General features: G+C 31.8%; 2 protein-coding genes across 2 annotated transcripts in view; both read left to right on the top strand.

The window, feature by feature from the left end:
* The window catches only part of LOC144840270 (uncharacterized), a 63498-nt gene that overhangs the window by 10469 nt on the left and 32603 nt on the right, over positions 1-20426 (top strand). The window contains exons 11-24 of the mRNA XM_078696028.1: positions 1616-1843; positions 2228-2455; positions 2865-3092; positions 3992-4105; positions 4391-4618; positions 5144-5371; positions 5633-5860; positions 6213-6323; positions 6645-6872; positions 7111-7224; positions 7450-7677; positions 9455-9682; positions 11478-11705; positions 11842-11955. Coding sequence (XP_078552154.1) covers positions 1616-1843; positions 2228-2455; positions 2865-3092; positions 3992-4105; positions 4391-4618; positions 5144-5371; positions 5633-5860; positions 6213-6323; positions 6645-6872; positions 7111-7224; positions 7450-7677; positions 9455-9682; positions 11478-11705; positions 11842-11955 — 2733 coding nt within the window. The remainder of the gene's footprint in view (positions 1-1615; positions 1844-2227; positions 2456-2864; positions 3093-3991; positions 4106-4390; positions 4619-5143; positions 5372-5632; positions 5861-6212; positions 6324-6644; positions 6873-7110; positions 7225-7449; positions 7678-9454; positions 9683-11477; positions 11706-11841; positions 11956-20426) is intronic.
* LOC144841264 (uncharacterized) lies at positions 13312-19021 on the top strand. Its single transcript, XM_078697528.1, has 9 exons — positions 13312-13537; positions 13674-13787; positions 15396-15509; positions 15703-15816; positions 16756-16983; positions 17120-17233; positions 17427-17540; positions 18544-18771; positions 18888-19021. Exons 1-9 carry the CDS (start codon positions 13312-13314, stop codon positions 19019-19021), a joined length of 1386 nt encoding a protein of 461 aa, XP_078553654.1.

Genomic DNA, 20426 nt, shown 5'->3' with positions numbered 1-20426 from the left:
CTTTTCAATTTGGTTAAAGTGTTTCTATGACATTGCACATTTAAGAAAAGTATCTAAATGAAAGGGAAATCTCTATTCTGACTTTTTTTCAAAAGAAATTGTACAGACTTCATTAGATTTTTAATCTGAAATTGCACATTTCTGGAAAATTGTATTGAAAAAATATTCTCTAAATCTTAAAACTGAAATTCTGACAATCGACAATCTCTTGCTGGTCTTTCACAAGAGCCTTTTCTGAATTATCAAATTCTGGTGGTTTTTTTAATACCATCTTTCTGTGTTCTGTGGTCTTCTAAAGTTTCCGCTGGCACTGAATACATTTGATTATTATTTTCCGCAAATTGTTTTTGCACATGTTTTCAGAGGTACTCACAAGTTTTTTCAACATATTTATTTTCTACGGAATGGAGTTCTTGTTTATAAAAGTATGCAACCTTTTCTTCCGGTTTTGTTGGGTTTTTTTATCCACAATACATCAGTGGTGTTTTTTTTTCTTGTAGGCCTAATCTATATTGTTTTATTTTTTAATGTTTTAAATATTTTTTATTCTTGGGAACAAAAAAAAACAGCTACAACATTTGTAGAATCTTATACTCTGTTATAAATAAGATTCTATTTCTGGGTGTCAAATACAAATTGGTAACATTTTGTTTTTTTCTATTTTATTTATGCCTTTTTATCTATTTTCATTTGTACTGTAATATTTTACCTAACTCGTGATTGAAGAGTGAATTTATAACATTATATTACAACATATCTTGCACCTTTTGGTGTCTTATTGCACAATATTAAATTTACCTAACTCGTGATTGAAGAGTGAATTTATAACATTATATTACAACATATCTTGCACCTTTTGGTGTCTTATTGCACAATATTAAAAATAAAGTTTACTGGGGAATACAAGGTACTGTTTCATTTCTTTTTGTGTTTTTAAATATATTAAAACATCTCAGGGTTATTCTAAATTTCAGGTGAAGTAAACATGATTCTGTCTGTTGGAAATATTTGGATTTTTGATTAATAATACAATATAATATATCTTATTTCTTCTACACAATTGGTTTAGCTTTTTGCAAACTTGCAGTGTTAATATTTTGTTTTTACTAATACTAAGAAAAGTTGTTTATACAATGCCTATTGTAGATATATACACTAGGTCTAACCATATTCAGACCAAGCTGAAATGTTTTACAATAACAGGTTGTAGGGTCTTATAGACAGCTGCTGTAATAATAATATATGATCATTTTTCTACATTACAGCATTCCTATGATGATTTTCATCCATAGTAATTTTGTTTATATCATACTTTAATTCTTTGAATTTATAAAGTTTTTGGATTACTTTAAATAATTTTTTTTTTTTGTTCATTGCGTTAACTCCTGTTATGTGGATGTGACTTTAAAGTTATTTTATTATGTCTTTTGTTAAATTGATCTGTAGGCCTATTCATTGATATTCTGTATTGTTATGTTATGTAGAAAATAAATTATTATTACTGTACATAAAAATACTGATTTCTTTTTTATTACAACAGTGCAAGTATCTAGTAACCAATTAATACCAATCTGTAATAACTAAGATGTTTAAATCATTTTCCCGCCTTTTTCAGAGATCAATGAATGCGCTAGTGGACCTTGTTTGAATGGTGGATTTTGTTTTGATTTGGTGAATAAATTTGAATGTATCTGCATCCCACCATATCAGGGTGATATGTGTGAACTTCTTCCCGACAACTGTGACAATAACAATTGTCAAAATGGAGCAACATGTATTAATGAGTTAAATGGGTTCACGTGCCAATGCCCATCTGGATTCAGTGGCGTACAGTGTGAAACAGGTAACTAATATTTCTGTGTTTGTTTATTCCAATTGATTCTGATTGATAATAGTAATAATAGTAAATGTAGTAGGAATAGTTTATGTTCTACTACATTCCCCTCTCCATTCTTATGTAATACCTACCTGTTATTTAATTATTTTTTTCATTTAATTAGAAATTGGTTATTTTTGTTTTCTAAACATAGAAATGTAAACCAAATAACATTCTTTACTATTAAAATTCTTTTTAAAAATCAAATAATTGTTTTGTTATAATTTTCAAATTTAGTATGATGTCTTTTTGTTTATTTTAATATCTTATTTTAAAATCTTATTTTGTATTCTTATGTTGTTTTGTTTGTTCTGTCATGTATACCAATTCTTCTTAATTTCCATGTAACAGAGACCAATGAGTGCAGCAGCAATCCGTGTCAGAATAGTGGCACATGTAATGACCTCGTAGACATGTATGTTTGCGATTGTACAGTTGGCTGGACTGGCACAAATTGTGATATGGACATTATTGAGTGTGCTAGTGACCCCTGTGTTAATGGGGGTACGTGTTCCGAGATGGTCAACGGTTTTACGTGTTCGTGTCCGGTCGGCTTCTCTGGTGACAGATGTGAAATAGGTATTTCTTTCTTTGTGCAACATATTGTAAATCTCTCCTAATCGTCTGTCCTCAAATAGGTTAAAGGATGGAACACTGTTTCAATGTTGGTTATTAAACATTTTTACAAATCTTTAAAACAACCTTATTAAAAAATTTGTAGTTGGAAGAAAAAGATCCATCCAATTTCAACAAACTTCTGGAGTAATGCTTCAGAAGACATTGTACCACAGTATTTACAAGAAACAACCTTTTATCACCTGAAAGTACAACGACCTATTCAACATCAGTAAAAACAACTTTGACCATAATAATGTCAATGCAATGATAAATTGTTTAAATTATGTAATCCATTGATGCCGCATCTTCAAACTTTAGTTTTAGTTTTGAAATAAATGTAAGATTCCATTTATTTATTATTATTAAACAGCTTCATTGCCATGTGACTCTGATCCATGTCAAAATGGAGGGTCATGTTTTAATCTTGGCACTGTAGCATTCTGTGGATGTGCAGCTGGGTGGACAGGCACATTTTGCACAGAGGAAATACAAGAGTGTAATAGCAATCCATGTATGAATGGTGGCACATGTCAAGAACTGGTTAATGGATACACGTGCAGTTGTCCATCAGGCTTTACCGGATTGTTTTGCGAAGAAGGTTTTTATTGTCACAAATGTGTTTTAATTTGTCACCATGCATTTTGTAATTGAGCACCATATTATAGTCACTGTGATTTTGCACTTTCTATTTCAAAGCACATTTTCCTCTTTCTAAAGGCTTAACGCTGCATCACATTAGATATTCACCTGAACATTGATCCTTAAAGACTGACGCATAAATGCTCAATGTACTGTACTAGTGTGTTTTGTTTTGCAAAACCAATAACTCTTGAAATGAATTATTTGGATTTGGAAATGTTCATGATTTTTTTACTTTCCTGTTTTGTATTTACTTTCATGCAAGATAAATTAGTCTATCTTTAAGTCAGCTAAATGGGTTTTATATACAGGATATAGAGAGTTTGGGTTAAGGGGTATTATTATATATGATACCACACAGCTTTGTTACCCTCTATGCTGTGAAAAGTCAAAGTTCTTTAAATACTATGCATTGTGTGATTTTTTAAACAACTTTTTATTCTCATTGTGGTATTAAAATGCAGTGTATTCAAATACCATAGGCCTACATCTTTGCTGTCAATTCTATTTCTTATGCTATGTAAAGATTTTATATGCACATTTCTGTTCACGTCATGGTGGAGATTTTATAGCTTTATAGCTGCTGCTACTGCTGCTGCTCACTGTGTTGGTTCAGAAGAATTAAAGCCTGACTTATGTTTAACAGTCAGACATATTTAACGAGCTCTTGGTCATACTTATAACATTTACAAAGCAGTACTTTTGTAAACAGTAATGTATATTTTTTGTTACCGTTTCATTCTCTCTGTTTATAACTGTTCACGTTTTCTGCCGTTTAACATAACTAACTCTTTACAAATTTCAAATGATTTAATTTTCTGATACAAATTTGACTTCTCTTTTGTTTTTCTGTGTCAGAAATTAATGAGTGCGACAGTTCACCGTGTCTAAACGGTGCCACTTGCGTGAATGAACTTAACGGTTTCAGATGTATTTGTGCAGATGGATTTGAAGGCATATTATGTGATCAAGGTAAAAATACAATCATCTTTACCTTTAACATATTTATTTTATTTAGTGTCATGGGTACAACACGGTGAACAATAGTGGATGAGATTAAATACTGTGGACTTAAATATAAATTTGTGTCTGAAATTAGGCAAAATGTTAGGGAGTATACTCAAACATTTGGATTTACAACTTCTGATCCAGTATTTTCTGAGTGTGAGGTACCGCTGTTGATATTGGAGAGGATCCAACTCCTTACTATTCATTTATACATATTATAACTATTGACTAACCTTATGTCTTCTACAGTTATTGACAACTGTGCCAGTCAACCTTGTCAAAATGCAGCCGTTTGTGTAGATGGTGTTAATGGTTTCGTCTGCCAGTGTGTCTCTGGTTGGACTGGTCCACTATGTGACATTGACATTGATGAGTGTAGCAACTCACCATGTCAGAATGGTGGAACGTGTACTGATTTTGTGAATGGTTACTTTTGTACTTGTCAGGCAGGATTTACCGGCCAAAACTGTCAAGATGGTGATTTTTTTGATAATATATGTACTTTACGATAATAAATCCATAGACACAACAAATAGACGGACTTACATCATCGTGCATTTCCCATAATGTTCCAAAACTAAACACATATTTTCAATCAGTATTTGCGCACATGTCCGTTATGCTCTATCTACTCTCTGTTTAACCAGTAGAATAGTGCAATTATTGCAAGCATACCACTGCATGCCTACACAGCAAATGCTGCAGCGTGATCAATCATTTTTTAATAGTTCATAATTAAGTTTCAACTAGGCCTATATTCTTATACAATGCCTTATTTTAAAAGTAAAATGTTCCATTTATAATGAAAATGCAAGTGCTGCTAACATTCTTCCTTGTTAATTACTGCTATTCTTTTATTTAGCAGTTAGATTTATATTTCCCCTTGGTATATGAAGAAATATAACACACTCTGTATTATAACCTATTGTCCGATGGACACATGTGACTGAACGTCTGTATGTTACTAAACTAATTGAACATTATTGTATTTTTCTATACCAGATATTAACGAATGCCTGAGCGGACCTTGTCAAAATGAAGGCACATGCACAGACAATGTGAATGGTTTCCAATGCGTATGCGCTGCTGGATGGCAAGGCACCTTTTGTGAGCAACAAGTGCAGGAATGTGCAAGTTCTCCCTGTCAAAACGGAGGAATCTGTGTAGAGTCTGTCAATGGGTACACCTGCCAGTGTACACCTGGTTATACAGGTGACAATTGTGAAACAGGTACAATTTACACTTTATTTTTCTGAAGTACTGTACCACTTTCTCTTAATACTAGAATACGATTTTAAAATGACAATTTTCAGAGATAATTTGTCTTATTGCTGTTCCTCATTTCATCATTATTGTATTCTTGAACTGCGACCTTGTGAATTTAATGTGAAGGATGGAATAATGTTTATCTGTATCTGTACTTTTCATTATTCCAACTCGTTTTTTAATCTTGTAAACATAATTTTGTGTTTTTTCTTTGATTCTTTTTAGAAACTCTTGAATGCCAAAGCTCTCCCTGTATAAACGGAGGTACATGTATAGAACAGATCAATGCTTTCATGTGTCAATGTCCACCCGGTTGGGATGGTGTGTTTTGTGATCTTGACATTCTTGAATGTGACAGTAATCCGTGTCAAAATGGCGCTTCTTGTGTAGAACTAAACCAAGGCTATACATGTGATTGCCCTGCTGGTTATGAAGGAATTTTGTGTGAAATAGGTATGTTCGCATTTTTCATAATTTTTTTTCTATTTTCTAAATTTGTTTATGTTGTTCAATATTTCTGATTCATATTATTTAATATATAATATATTTTTTCTTTTGATTTCATTTAGTGGTATAAACTATATTTACATTTTTAATGACATATTTCTTGTTTTACCAAATGTTTAGTCTTCAATTTTTTTATTTAATTCCTATGTTTTCAAAGAGAGGACACTAATGACTATCCTTCCATGGGTTTATGTGTACTGTATTTTATAATTTAACATATTGTGTTTGTCATTTGTTACCTCTAACCAGCAATGTATATATATGTTTAAATTGTTTATTTTGTTGATTATATGATCAGAGCGAGATGAATGTGCAAGTTCTCCTTGTCAAAATGGTGTATGTTCAGATTTCATCAACTCTTTTAGATGCCAATGCACACCTGGGTTTAGCGGCACCGTATGCGAGCAAGGTATTCATAGTAATCTGGTTAATTTTAGTTTCCAGAATAGGGGCTAAAAGGAATATATAATTATGTTTTGAGAAAATTTTGATTGAGTCAGTTATAAACTAAATAATATTGTCTATTGTTGTTTTACCCAGAAAAAGAAAAAACAATATTTAATTTTCTACTGAATGTTGTTCCCATTTTGTATTCAATAACATGTTGTCATATATAGGCAGAAGACATTTAGAATTAGAACAGTTTGATCATTTTCAAGCATTTGTTTGGCCAGGTATTAAACCATCACTCATCAATATTCATCAAATTTGTTTGCAAACCGATTTTCAGAGATTAATGAATGCGACAGCAACCCTTGTTTCAACGGTGCCACGTGCACAGATCAAATAAACGGGTTTCAGTGTACGTGTACTATAGGCTTTACTGGAGTATTCTGCGAAAAGGACATACTGGAATGCTCTAGTGCACCATGCATGAACGGAGCTACGTGTAATGAACTTAACAATGGATATACATGCTCTTGCGCATCAGGCTATACCGATGCCACTTGTAGCGAAGGTGATTTTCAATCAAATCTTTTATATTTTTAACTAAACTATTTTTATTTTTTAATACCATAGTGTATGTTACAAAAAGTTGTTTCTAAAGCCAGTTTGTCATCAAACAACATTCATATCTTTTTTGTTTAGTACTGTGGCTACATTGCAGGCATCAATATCGTTTTAAGTTGTGTTAATTGTTTTAGCTCAATTTCAAAATAATTCTGTATTTTTTCCTGTAACAATAAATATTTTAGATGTTGACGAATGTTCTAGTAATCCTTGTCAAAATGGAGGAACTTGTGAGAATTTTATAAACTTATTCAGATGTGTTTGTCCAGCTGGCACCCAGGGAGACTTATGTGAAATAGGTATGGGTATTTGCACCCTTTGACACAAATCAGATACACTTCAAAGCATGTACACAGCGTGTACCAATTAGTTGGTTTTATGTCTGATAAATTAGTAGATTTTTTTTTATTACTGTTTTCTTTGTAAATCATTTCATCACTTACAATTCAGGAACAGAAAAATGTAACAAAAATCACACCATTTTAAAGCAACAAATTATTGAAATTGCATATAATTTATATTAGAAATTCAAGAGTGTTCCAGCAACCCTTGTCAAAATGGTGGAATTTGCATTGAAGGAATAAATAGTTACGAATGCGTTTGTCCGTCAAGTTGGACAGGGGTCAATTGCGATATTGACGTTATTGAGTGTGCCAGTTTACCGTGTATGAATGGCGCTACTTGTAATGAGTTAAGTGGTGGATATTCGTGTACGTGCGCCTCCGGATATCAAGGAACTACGTGTTCTGAAGGTGATTATTTAACTGACGAAATTAAATAAATACAGAAAAAGGAAAACGTAACCAAATTAAACAAATTTAAAGTATTTTATCAAGTCAAATATTTATTGATAAACTTATTGAAGATTTTATCATCAAATTTTCCCAGAAATAAATGAATGTGCCAGCTCACCTTGTTTTAACGGAGGAACATGCGATGACATGATAAATTCATTCCGATGTTTTTGTGCTTCCGGTTACCAAGGAAACAACTGCGAACAAGGTGATTGTCGGGGAAAATGAATAAAATATAAATTCGTGAAATACTGTTTTTAAAAAAGTGCATATAATATAATACTGTTTGTTATGAGAGGTTTTTTAAAATTCCTACTGTTTTTACATAATATTTAGCATGTTTTGGACATAGTATTTTGTGAAAGCTAGCTAGTTTTTACGTCGTCCTCCTTCACTTTTGATAGTTCCACCTTAGAAACAAATATACTTTGGTGTTCAACATTTAAAGTTAAGAGTTTTGAATTTAGTGTCATATTATATTTTCATATAGACATCAATGAGTGTCTTAGTTCACCATGTATTAACGGTGGGACTTGTACCGACCTTGTCAACGCCTATATTTGTACCTGTGCAGGCGGTTTTGTTGGAACTCGGTGTGAAATAGGTGACTTATTTTGTTATATTTTGCACATGTATTGTTTATGCAAAATATCTATGCAATTGGATCTTTTTCCAACTGTTTTCTGCACCTTATATTTTAACTTGAATTTTATCTTTTACTTTATGCTCCCTCATGTTTGTTGCACTCACAAGTTTCTTATGTGTCGTCAATAGACACTAGATTGCGAATTCCACCTGCTTCAATTTATAACCTCAACAAGGCTTTGTTTCTGAACAATATTAGCAATCGTCCAACATACCTGGTGCATTGGTTCTTTGCTTCTTCAACTATTACACCTTAAGTCGATTATAAGTACTTGCTAATCTTTACATCAATCATTAGGCCCGACTAAGCATTTTCATTGCACATGACTTTCCTCAATGATACTTATCAAACTTGAAATACATATCTCGTCATAATAGCTGCAAGAATTTTCCAAGTCAAAATGATACAACAATCATGCAATTGAATAGTAACTTCTTTTTCACTTATACCACCATTATACTGTTTAGAAAGATGTATATCTTTCTGTAGCTTGTTTGACCTTTTTTGAGAATCACTTTTTAACACTTTCTAAAACAAATAGTAAGTATAATTAAAAATGTATTTTGTAATCACCTCCATTTATTCTTTTATTCAATACTATTCTTGCACGATCATCTTTTATTTAAAGTATCATCACCGTAAATACTACGTCATCACTCTTGCCATTTCTCTTTTGTTTTTGCACATACTTACCTGGCTCCTGCAATGTCCGGCACAAGCTACTGGACATACTGATCAGAGCTCATTGATCAAAACATACTGAACTGTACTGTTTTGCTCAATAAACACTGATATTAAGATCATGGCCATTTTGTTTATATACAGTATTTATTTCCAAAACACTGTATTAATTTTTTTTTTTTTATTTCTCCATTCTAATGTAAGAAAAGCTTTTAAATGTAAATTATTTTATTTAATTTTTCTTTTATATTTTCCTTTGTAACAATATTAACATTATTGTTTTTCTTTCAGCAAAATTAATGTCCTGATTCATCATTTTTTTGTTGTCTAATTAATTTTTACAATTCGAACAACTTAATCAAAAAAGTGCATATCAAACTTAGCATTTTCTTGTCCATCCTATAATAGAAATTCAAGAGTGTTCCAGCAATCCTTGTCAAAATGGTGGATTTTGCACTGAAAGAATAAATAGTTACGAATGCGTTTGTCCGTCAAGTTGGACAGGGGTCAATTGCGATATTGACGTTATTGAGTGTGCCAGTTTACCGTGTATGAATGGCGCTACTTGTAATGAGTTAAGTGGTGGATATTCGTGTACGTGCGCCTCCGGATATCAAGGAACTACGTGTTCTGAAGGTGATTATTTAACTGACGAAATTAAATAAATACAGAAAAAGGAAAACGTAACCAAATTAAACAAATTTAAAGTATTTTATCAAGTCAAATATTTATTGATAAACTTATTGAAGATTTTATCATCACATTTTCCCAGAAATAAATGAATGTGCCAGCTCACCTTGTATTAACGGAGGAACATGCGATGACATGATAAATTCATTCCGATGTTTTTGTGCTTCCGGTTACCAAGGAAACAACTGCGAACAAGGTGATTGTCGGGGGAAATGAATAAAATATAAATTCGTGAAATACTGTTTTTAAAAAAGTGCATATAATATAATACTGTTTGTTATGGGAGGTTTTTTAAACTTCCTACTGTTTTTACATATATATAGGTTTTATGCATATATTTAGCATGTTTTGGACATAGTATTTTGTGAAAGCTAGTTCAGTGCTTACGTCGGCTTCTTCACTTTTGATAGTTCCACCTTAGAAACAAATATACTTTGGTGTTCAACATTTAAAATTTGAAGGTTTTAAATTTAGTGTCATATTATATTTTCATATAGACATCAATGAGTGTCTTAGTTCACCATGTATTAACGGTGGGACTTGTACCGACCTTGTCAACGCCTATATTTGTACCTGTGCAGGCGGTTTTGTTGGAACTCGGTGTGAAATAGGTGACTTATTTTGTTATATTTTGCACATGTATTGTTTATGCAAAATATCTATGCGATTGGATCTTTTTCCAACTGTTTTCTGCACCTTATATTTTAACTTGAATTTTATCTTTTACTTTATGCTCCCTCATGTTTGTTGCACTCAAAAGTTTCTTATGTGTCGTCAATAGACACTAGATTGCGAATTCCACCTGCTTCAATTTATAACCTCAACAAGGCTTTGTTTCTGAACAATATTAGCAATCGTCCAACATACCTGGTGCATTGGTTCTTTGCTTCTTCAACTATTACACCTTAAGTCGATTATAAGTACTTGCTAATCTTTACATCAATCATTGGGCCCGACTAAGCATTTTCATTGTACATGACTTTCCTCAATGATACTTATCAAACTTGAAATACATATCTCGTCATAATAGCTGCAAGAATTTTCCAAGTCAAAATGATACAACAATCATGCAATTGAATAGTAACTTCTTTTTCACTTATACCATCATTATAATGTTTAGAAAGATGTATATCTTTCTGTAGCTTGTTTGACCTTTTTTGAGAATCACTTTTTAACACTTTCTAAAACAAATAGTAAGTATAATTAAAAATGTATTTTGTAATCACCTCCATTTATTCTTTTATTCAATACTATTCTTGCACGATCATCTTTTATTTAAAGTATCATCACCGTAAATACTACGTCATCACTCTTGCCATTTTTCTTTTGTTTTTGCACATACTTACCTGGCTCCTGCAATGTCCGGCACAAGCTACTGGACTTACTGATCAGAGCTCATTGATCAAAACATACTGAACTGTACTGTTTTGCTTAATAAACACTGATATTAAGATCATGGCCATTTTGTTTATATACAGTATTTATTTCCAAAACACTGTATTAATTTTTTTTTTTTATTTCTCCATTCTAATGTAAGAAAAGCTTTTAAATGTAAATTATTTTATTTAATTTTTCTTTTATATTTTCCTTTGTAACAATATTAACATTATTGTTTTTCTTTCAGCAAAATTAATGTCCTGATTCATCATTTTTTTGTTGTCTAATTAATTTTTACAATTCGAACAACTTAATCAAAAAAGTGCATATCAAACTTAGCATTTTCTTGTCCATCCTATAATAGAAATTCAAGAGTGTTCCAGCAATCCTTGTCAAAATGGTGGATTTTGCACTGAAAGAATAAATAGTTACGAATGCGTTTGTCCATCAAGTTGGACAGGGGTCAATTGCGATATTGACGTTATTGAGTGTGCCAGTTTACCGTGTATGAATGGCGCTACTTGTAATGAGTTAAGTGGTGGGTATACGTGTACGTGCGTCCCCGGATATCAAGGAACTACGTGTTCTGAAGGTGATTATTTAACTGACGAAATTAAATAAATACAGAAAAAGGAAAAATTAACCAAATTAAGCAAATTTAAAGTATTATATTAAGTCAAATATTGCTTGATAAACTTATTGAAGATTTTATCATCAAATTTTCCCAGAAATAAATGAATGTGCCAGCTCACCTTGTTTTAACGGAGGAACTTGCGATGACATGATAAATTCATTCCAATGCGTCTGTGCTTCCGGTTACCAAGGAAACAACTGCGAACAAGGTGATTGCCGGAGAAAATGAATCAAATATAAATTCGTGAAATACTCTTTTAAATTGAATAAGTACATAATGTAATACTGATTGTTATGGGATGTCGTATAATCTTTCCTACTGTTATATTACAGAATATTTCGCATGTTATTGACATAGTATTTTGTGAAAGCTAGTGCCATTAAACTTATCTTAACGTCGGCTTCTTCACTTTTGATAGTTAAGATTCCACCTTAGAAACCAATATGCTTTAGTTTTCAACTTTTACAATTGAGGGTTTTAAACTTAGTGTCATATTATCTTTTCATATAGACACCAATGAGTGTCTTAGTTCACCGTGTATTAACGGTGGGACTTGTACCGACCTTGTCAACGCCTATATTTGTACATGTGCAGGCGGTTTTGTTGGAACTCGGTGTGAAATAGGTGACCTATTTTGTTATATTTTGCACCTGTTTTGTTTATGCAAAATATCTATACAATTGGATCTTTTTCCATCTGTTTTCTGCACCTTCTATTTTAATTTGAATTCTATCTTTTACTTTATGCTCCCTCGTGTTACACTTTTTTACACGTTTCTCATGTGTCGTCAATAGACATTAGATTGCGAATTCCACCTGATTCTATTTATAACCCAAACAAGGCTTTGTTTCTGAATAATATTGGGAAAAACTTCGCAAAATACATATTATCTTGTCATATAGCTACAAGACCTTTCTAAGTCAAATAGATAGAAACATCATGCAATTGAAAAGTAGTCTTTATTTCTTTTTCACTTATACCACCATTATAATGTTTAGAAAGATGTATATCTTTCTGTAGCTTGTTTGACCTTTTTTGAGAATTACTTTCTAAAACTTTCTAAAACAAATATTAAGTATAATTGAAAATGTACTTTGTAATCACCTCAATTTATTCCTTTATTAAATGCTATTCTTGCACGATCATCTTTTATTTAAAGTATCATCACCGTAAATACTACCTCATCACTCTTGCTATTTCTCTTTTGTTATTGCACATACTTACCTGGCTCCTGCAATGTCCGACACAAGCTACTGGACATACTGAAAAACACTGATATTAAGATCATTTCCATTTTGTTTATATCCAAAACACTCTATTATTTTTTTTTTATTTTTCCATCCCAATTTAAGAAAAGCTTTTAAATGTAAATTATTTTATTTAATTTGTCTTTTATATTTTCCATTGTAGCAATATTAACATTATTGTTTTTCTTTCAGCAAATGTCCTGATTCATCATTTGTTTATTGTTTACTAATTTATTTTTTACAAAATCCAACAACTTAATCAAAAAAGTGCATATCAAACTTAGCATTTCATTTTCCTTGTCCATCCCATGATAGAAATGCAAGAGTGTTCCAGCAACCCTTGTCAAAATGGTGGATTTTGCACTGAAAGAATAAATGGTTACGAATGCGTTTGTCCATCAAGTTGGACAGGTGTCAATTGTAATATTGACGTTATTGAGTGTGCCAGTTTACCGTGTATGAATGGCGCTACTTGTAATGAGTTAAGTGGTGGGTATACGTGTACGTGCACCCCCGGATATCAAGGAACTACGTGTTCTGAAGGTGATTATTTAACTGACGAAATTAAATAAATACAGAAAATGGAAAACGTAACCAAGTTAAACAAATTTAAATTATTTTATCAAGTCAAGTATTTATTGATAAACTTATTGAAAATTTTATAATCAAATTTTCCTAGAAATAAATGAATGTGCCAGCTCACCTTGTTTTAACGGAGGAACTTGCGATGACATGATAAATTCATTCCTGTGCGTCTGTGCTTCCGGTTACCAAGGAAACAACTGTGAACAAGGTGATTGCCGAGGGAAATGAATAATAATGAATATTTAGCATGTTGTGGACATAGTATTTTGTGAAAGCTAGTTCAGTTTTTACGTCGTCCCCCTTCACTTTTGATAGTTCCACCTTAGAAACAAATATACTTCGTTTTTCAACTTAAAAATTTGAAAGTTTTAAATTTAGTGTCATATTATCTTTTCATATAGACATCAATGAGTGTCTTAGTTCACCGTGTGTTAACGGTGGGACTTGTACCGACCTTGTCAACGCCTATATTTGTACCTGTGCAGGCGGTTTTGTTGGAACTCGGTGTGAAATAGGTGACCTATTTTGTTATATTTTGCACATGTTTTGCATATGCAAAATATCTATACAATTGGATCTTTTTCCATCTGTTTTCTGCACCTTCTATTTTGATTTGAATTCTATCTTTTACTTTATACCCCTCGTGTTGCACTTTTTTACTCGTTTCTCATGTGTCGTCAATAGACATTAGATTGCGAATTCCACCTGATTCTATTTATAACCTGAACAAGGCTTTGTATCTGAATAATATTGTCAAAAACTTAGCAAAATACATATTATCTTGTCATATAGCTACAAGACCTTTCTAAGTCAAATAGATAGAAACATCATGTAATTGAAAAGTAGTCTTTATTTCTTTTTCACTTATACCACCATTATAATGTTTAGAAAGATGTATATCTTTCTGTAGCTTGTTTGACCTTTTTTGAGAATTACTTTCTAACACTTTCTAAAATAAATATTAAGCATAATTGAAAATGTACTTTGTAATCACCTCCATTTATTCCTTTATTAAATGCTATTCTTGCACGATCATCTTTTTTTTAAAGTATCATCACCGTAAATACTACCTCATCACTCTTGCTATTTCTCTTTTGTTATTGCACATACTTACCTGGCTCCTGCAATGTCCGACACAAGCTACTGGACATACTGAAAAACACTGATATTAAGATCATTTCCATTTTGTTTATATCCAAAACACTCTATTAATTTTTTTTTATTTTTCCATCCCAATTTAAGAAAAGCTTTTAAATGTAAATTATTTTATTTAATTTGTCTTTTATATTTTCCATTGTAGCAATATTAACATTATTGTTTTTCTTTCAGCAAATGTCCTGATTCATCATTTGTTTATTGTTTACTAATTTATTTTTTACAAAATCCAACAACTTAATCAAAAAAGTGCATATCAAACTTAGCATTTCATTTTCCTTGTCCATCCCATGATAGAAATTCAAGAGTGTTCCAGCAACCCTTGTCAAAATGGTGGATTTTGCACTGAAAGAATAAATAGTTACGAATGCGTTTGTCCATCAAGTTGGACAGGGGTCAATTGTGATATTGACGTTATTGAGTGTGCCAGTTTACCGTGTATGAATGGCGCTACTTGTAATGAGTTAAGTGGTGGGTATACGTGTACGTGCACCCCCGGATATCAAGGAACTACGTGTTCTGAAGGTGATTATTTAACTGACGAAATTAAATAAATACAGAAAATGGAAAACGTAACCAAGTTAAACAAATTTAAATTATTTTACCAAGTCAAGTATTTATTGATAAACCTATTGAAAATTTTATAATCAAATTTTCCTAGAAATAAATGAATGTGCCAGCTCACCTTGTTTTAACGGAGGAACTTGCGATGACATGATAAATTCATTCCTGTGCGTCTGTGCTTCCGGTTACCAAGGAAACAACTGTGAACAAGGTGATTGCCGAGGGAAATGAATAATAATGAATATTTAGCATGTTTTGGACATAGTATTTTGTGAAAGCTAGTTCAGTTTTTACGTCGTCCCCCTTCACTTTTGATAGTTCCACCTTAGAAACAAATATACTTCGTTTTTCAACTTCAAAATTTGAAGGTTTTAAATTTAGTGTCATATTATCTTTTCATATAGACATCAATGAGTGTCTTAGTTCACCGTGTGTTAACGGTGGGACTTGTACCGACCTTGTCAACGCCTATATTTGTACATGTGCAGGCGGTTTTGTTGGAACTCGGTGTGAAATAGGTGACTTGTTTTGTTATATTTTGTACCTGTTTTGTTTATGCAAAATATCCATGCAATTGGATCTTTTTCCATCTGTTTTCTGCACCTTCTATTTTAACTTGAATTCTATCTTTTACTTTATGCTCCCTCGTGTTACACTTTTTTACACGTTTCTCATGTGTCGTCAATAGACATTAGATTGAGAATTCCACCTGATTCTATTTATAACCTGAACAAGGCTTTGTTTCTGAATAATATTGGGAAAAACTTCGCAAAATACATATTATCTTGTCATATAGCTACAAGACCTTTCCAAGTCAAATAGATAGAAACATCATGCAATTGAAAAGTAGTCTTTATTTCTTTTTCACTTATACCACCATTATAATGTTTAGAAAGATGTATATCTTTCTGTAGCTTGTTTGACCTTTTTTGAGAGTTACTTTCTAAAACTTTCTAAAACAAATATTAAGTATAATTAAAAATGTACTTTGTAATCACCTCCATTTATTCCTTTATTAAATGCTATTCTTGCACGATCATCTTTTATTTAAAGTATCATCACCGTAAATACTACCTCATCACTCTTGCTATTTCTCTTTAGTTATTGCACATACTTACCTGGCTCCTACAATGTCCGACACAAGCTACTGGACATACTGAAAAACACTGATATTAAGATCATTTCCATTTTGTTTATATCCAAAACACTCTATTAATTTTTTTTTTATTTCTCCATCCCAATTTAAGAAAAGCTTTTAAATGTAAATTATTTTATTTAATTTGTCTTTTATATTTTCCATTGTAGCAATATTAACATTATTGTTTTTCTTTCAGCAAATGTCCTGATTTATCAAGTGTTTATTGTTTACTAATTTATTTTTTACAAAATCCAACAACTTAATCAAAAAAGTGCATATCAAACTTAGCATTTCATTTTCCTTGTCCATCCCATAATAGAAATTCAAGAGTGTTCCAGCAACCCTTGTCAAAATGGTGGATTTTGCACTGAAAGAATAAATGGTTACGAATGCGTTTGTCCATCAAGTTGGACAGGGGTCAATTGTGATATTGACGTTATTGAGTGTGCCAGTTTACCGTGTATGAATGGCGCTACTTGTAATGAGTTAAGTGGTGGGTATACGTGTACGTGCACCCCCGGATATCAAGGAACTACGTGTTCTGAAGGTGATTATTTAACTGACAAAATTAAATAAATACAGAAAATGTAAAACGTAACCAAGTTAAACAAATTTAAATTATGTTATCAAGTCAAGTATTTATTGATAAACTTATTGAAAATTTTATAATCAAATTTTCCTAGAAATAAATGAATGTGCCAGCTCACCTTGTTTTAACGGAGGAACTTGCGATGACATGATAAATTCATTCCTGTGCGTCTGTGCTTCCGGTTACCAAGGAAACAACTGTGAACAAGGTGATTGCCGAGGGAAATGAATAATAATGAATATTTAGCATGTTGTGGACATAGTATTTTGTGAAAGCTAGTTCAGTTTTTACGTCGTCCCCCTTCACTTTTGATAGTTCCACCTTAGAAACAAATATACTTCGTTTTTCAACTTCAAAATTTGAAAGTTTTAAATTTAGTGTCATATTATCTTTTCATATAGACATCAATGAGTGTCTTAGTTCACCGTGTGTTAACGGTGGGACTTGTACCGACCTTGTCAACGCCTATATTTGTACCTGTGCAGGCGGTTTTGTTGGAACTCGGTGTGAAATAGGTGACCTATTTTGTTAAATTTTGCACATGTTTTGCATATGCAAAATATCTATACAATTGGATCTTTTTCCATCTGTTTTCTGCACCTTCTATTTTGATTTGAATTCTATCTTTTACTTTATACCCCTCGTGTTGCACTTTTTTACTCGTTTCTCATGTGTCGTCAATAGACATTAGATTGCGAATTCCACCTGATTCTATTTATAACCTGAACAAGGCTTTGTATCTGAATAATATTGTCAAAAACTTAGCAAAATACATATTATCTTGTCATATAGCTACAAGACCTTTCTAAGTCAAATAGATAGAAACATCATGTAATTGAAAAGTAGTCTTTATTTCTTTTTCACTTATACCACCATTATAATGTTTAGAAAGATGTATATCTTTCTGTAGCTTGTTTGACCTTTTTTGAGAATTACTTTCTAAAACTTTCTAAAATAAATATTAAGCATAATTGAAAATGTACTTTGTAATCACCTCCATTTATTCCTTTATTAAATACTATTATTGCACAATCATCTTTAATTTAAAGTATCATCACCGTAAATACTACTACCTCATCACTCTTGCCATTTCTCTTTTGTTATTGCACATACTTACCTGGCTCCTGCAATGTCCGACACAAGCTACTGGACATACTGATCACAGCTCATTGATCAAAACATACTGAATTGTACTGTTTTGCTCAATAAGCAATAATATTAAGATCATGGCCATTTTCTTTATGTACAGTGTTTATTTCCAAAACATCTGTATTAATTTTAGTTTTTTTTTCTCAATTCTAATGTAAGAAAAGCTTTTAAATGTAAATTATTTTATTTAATGTTTCTTTTATATTTTCCAGTGTAGCAATATTAACATTATTGTTTTTCTTTCAGCAAATGTCCTGATTCATCATTTGTTTATTGTTTACTAGTTTAATTTTAACAAAATCCAACAACTTAATCAAAAAAGTGCATATCAAACTTAGCATTTCATTTGCCTTGTCCATCCCATAATAGAAATTCAAGAGTGTTCCAGCAACCCTTGTCAAAATGGTGGATTTTGCACTGAAAGAATAAATGGTTACGAATGCGTTTGTCCATCAAGTTGGACAGGGGTCAATTGTGATATTGACGTTATTGAGTGCGCCAGTTTACCGTGTATGAATGGGGCTACTTGTAATGAGTTAAGTGGTGGGTATTCGTGCACGTGCGCCCTCGGATATCAAGGAACTACGTGTTCTGAAGGTGATTATTTAACTATTGAAGGAAAACGTAACCAAATTAAACAAATTTAAAGTATTTTATCAAGTCAAGTATTTGTTGATAAACTTATTGAAGATTTTATTATCAAATTTTCCCAGAAATAAATGAATGTGCCAGCTCACCTTGTTTTAACGGAGGAACTTGCGATGACATGATAAATTCATTCCGATGTTTTTGTGCTTCCGGTTACCAAGGAAACAACTGTGAACAAGGTGATTGCCGAGGAAAATGAATAATAATGAATATTTAGCATGTTTTGGACATAGTATTTTGTGAAAGCTAGTTCAGTTTTTACGTCGTCCCCCTTCACTTTTGATAGTTCCACCTTAGAAACCAATATACTTCGTTTTTCAACTTTAAAATTTGAAGGTTTTAAATTTAGTGTCATATTATCTTTTCATATAGACATCAATGAGTGTCTTAGTTCACCGTGTATTAACGGTGGGACTTGTACCGATCTCGTCAGTGCGTATATTTGTACCTGTGCAGGCGGTTTTGTTGGAACTCGGTGTGAAATAGGTGATCTATTTTGTTATATTCTGCACCTGTTTTGTTTATTCAAAATATCTATGCAATTTGATTTTTCTATCTGTTTTTTGCACCTTCTATTTTGACTTGAATTCTATCTTTCACTTTATACCCCCTCGTGTTTGTTGCACTTTTTCACAAGTTTCGTCGATAGACACTAGATTGAGAATTTCACCTGATTCTATTTATAACCTGAACAAGGTTTTGTTTCTGAAAAATATTAGTAATCCTCCAAAATACCTGGTGATTTGGTTCGTTGCTTCTTCAACTGTAACACCTTAAGCCGATTAGAAGTACTTGCTAATCTTTACATCAATCATTAAGCCCGACTAAGCATTTTCATTGCACATGACTTTCCTCAATTATACTTATCAAACTTTAAATATATATCTTGTCGTATAGCTACAGGTCTTTTCCAAGTCAAAAGGATAGAAACAATCATGCAATTGAATAGTAACTTCTTTTTCACTTATACCAGCATTATAATGTTTAGAAAGATGTATATATTTCTGTAGCTTGTTTGACCTTTTTTGAGAATTACAACACTTTTTTAAAAAAAATTAAGTATAATTGAAAATATACTTTGTAATCTCCTCCATTTATTCCTTTATTAAATACTCTTCTTACACGATCATCTTTTATTTAAAGTATCATCACCGTAAATACTACGTCATCACTCTTACCTTTTCTCTTTTGTTATTGCACATACTTACCTGGCTCCTGCAATGTCCGACACAAGCTACTGGACATACTGAAAAACACTGATATTAAGATCATTTCCATTTTGTTTATTTACAGTATTTATTTCCAAAACACTCTATTAATTTTGTTTTTTTATTTCTCCATTCTGATGTAAGAAAAGCTTTTAAATGTAAATTATTTTATTTAATTTTTCTTTTATATTTTCCTTTGTAACAATATTAACATTATTGTTTTTCTTTCAGCAAAATTAATGTCCTGATTCATCATTTTTTTTATTGTCTAATTAATTTTTACAATTCGAACAACTTAATAAAAAAGTGCATATCAAACTTAGCATTTTCTTGTCCATCCTATAATAGAAATTCAAGAGTGTTCCAGCAATCCTTGTCAAAATGGTGGATTTTGCA

The sequence above is a fragment of the Antedon bifida genome, chromosome 4 (genome assembly GCF_963402885.1).
Source record: "Antedon bifida chromosome 4, ecAntBifi1.1, whole genome shotgun sequence".
In the NCBI taxonomy this organism is placed as follows: Eukaryota; Metazoa; Echinodermata; class Crinoidea; order Comatulida; family Antedonidae; genus Antedon; species Antedon bifida.
This window is presented reverse-complemented; position numbering and strand designations above follow the sequence as displayed.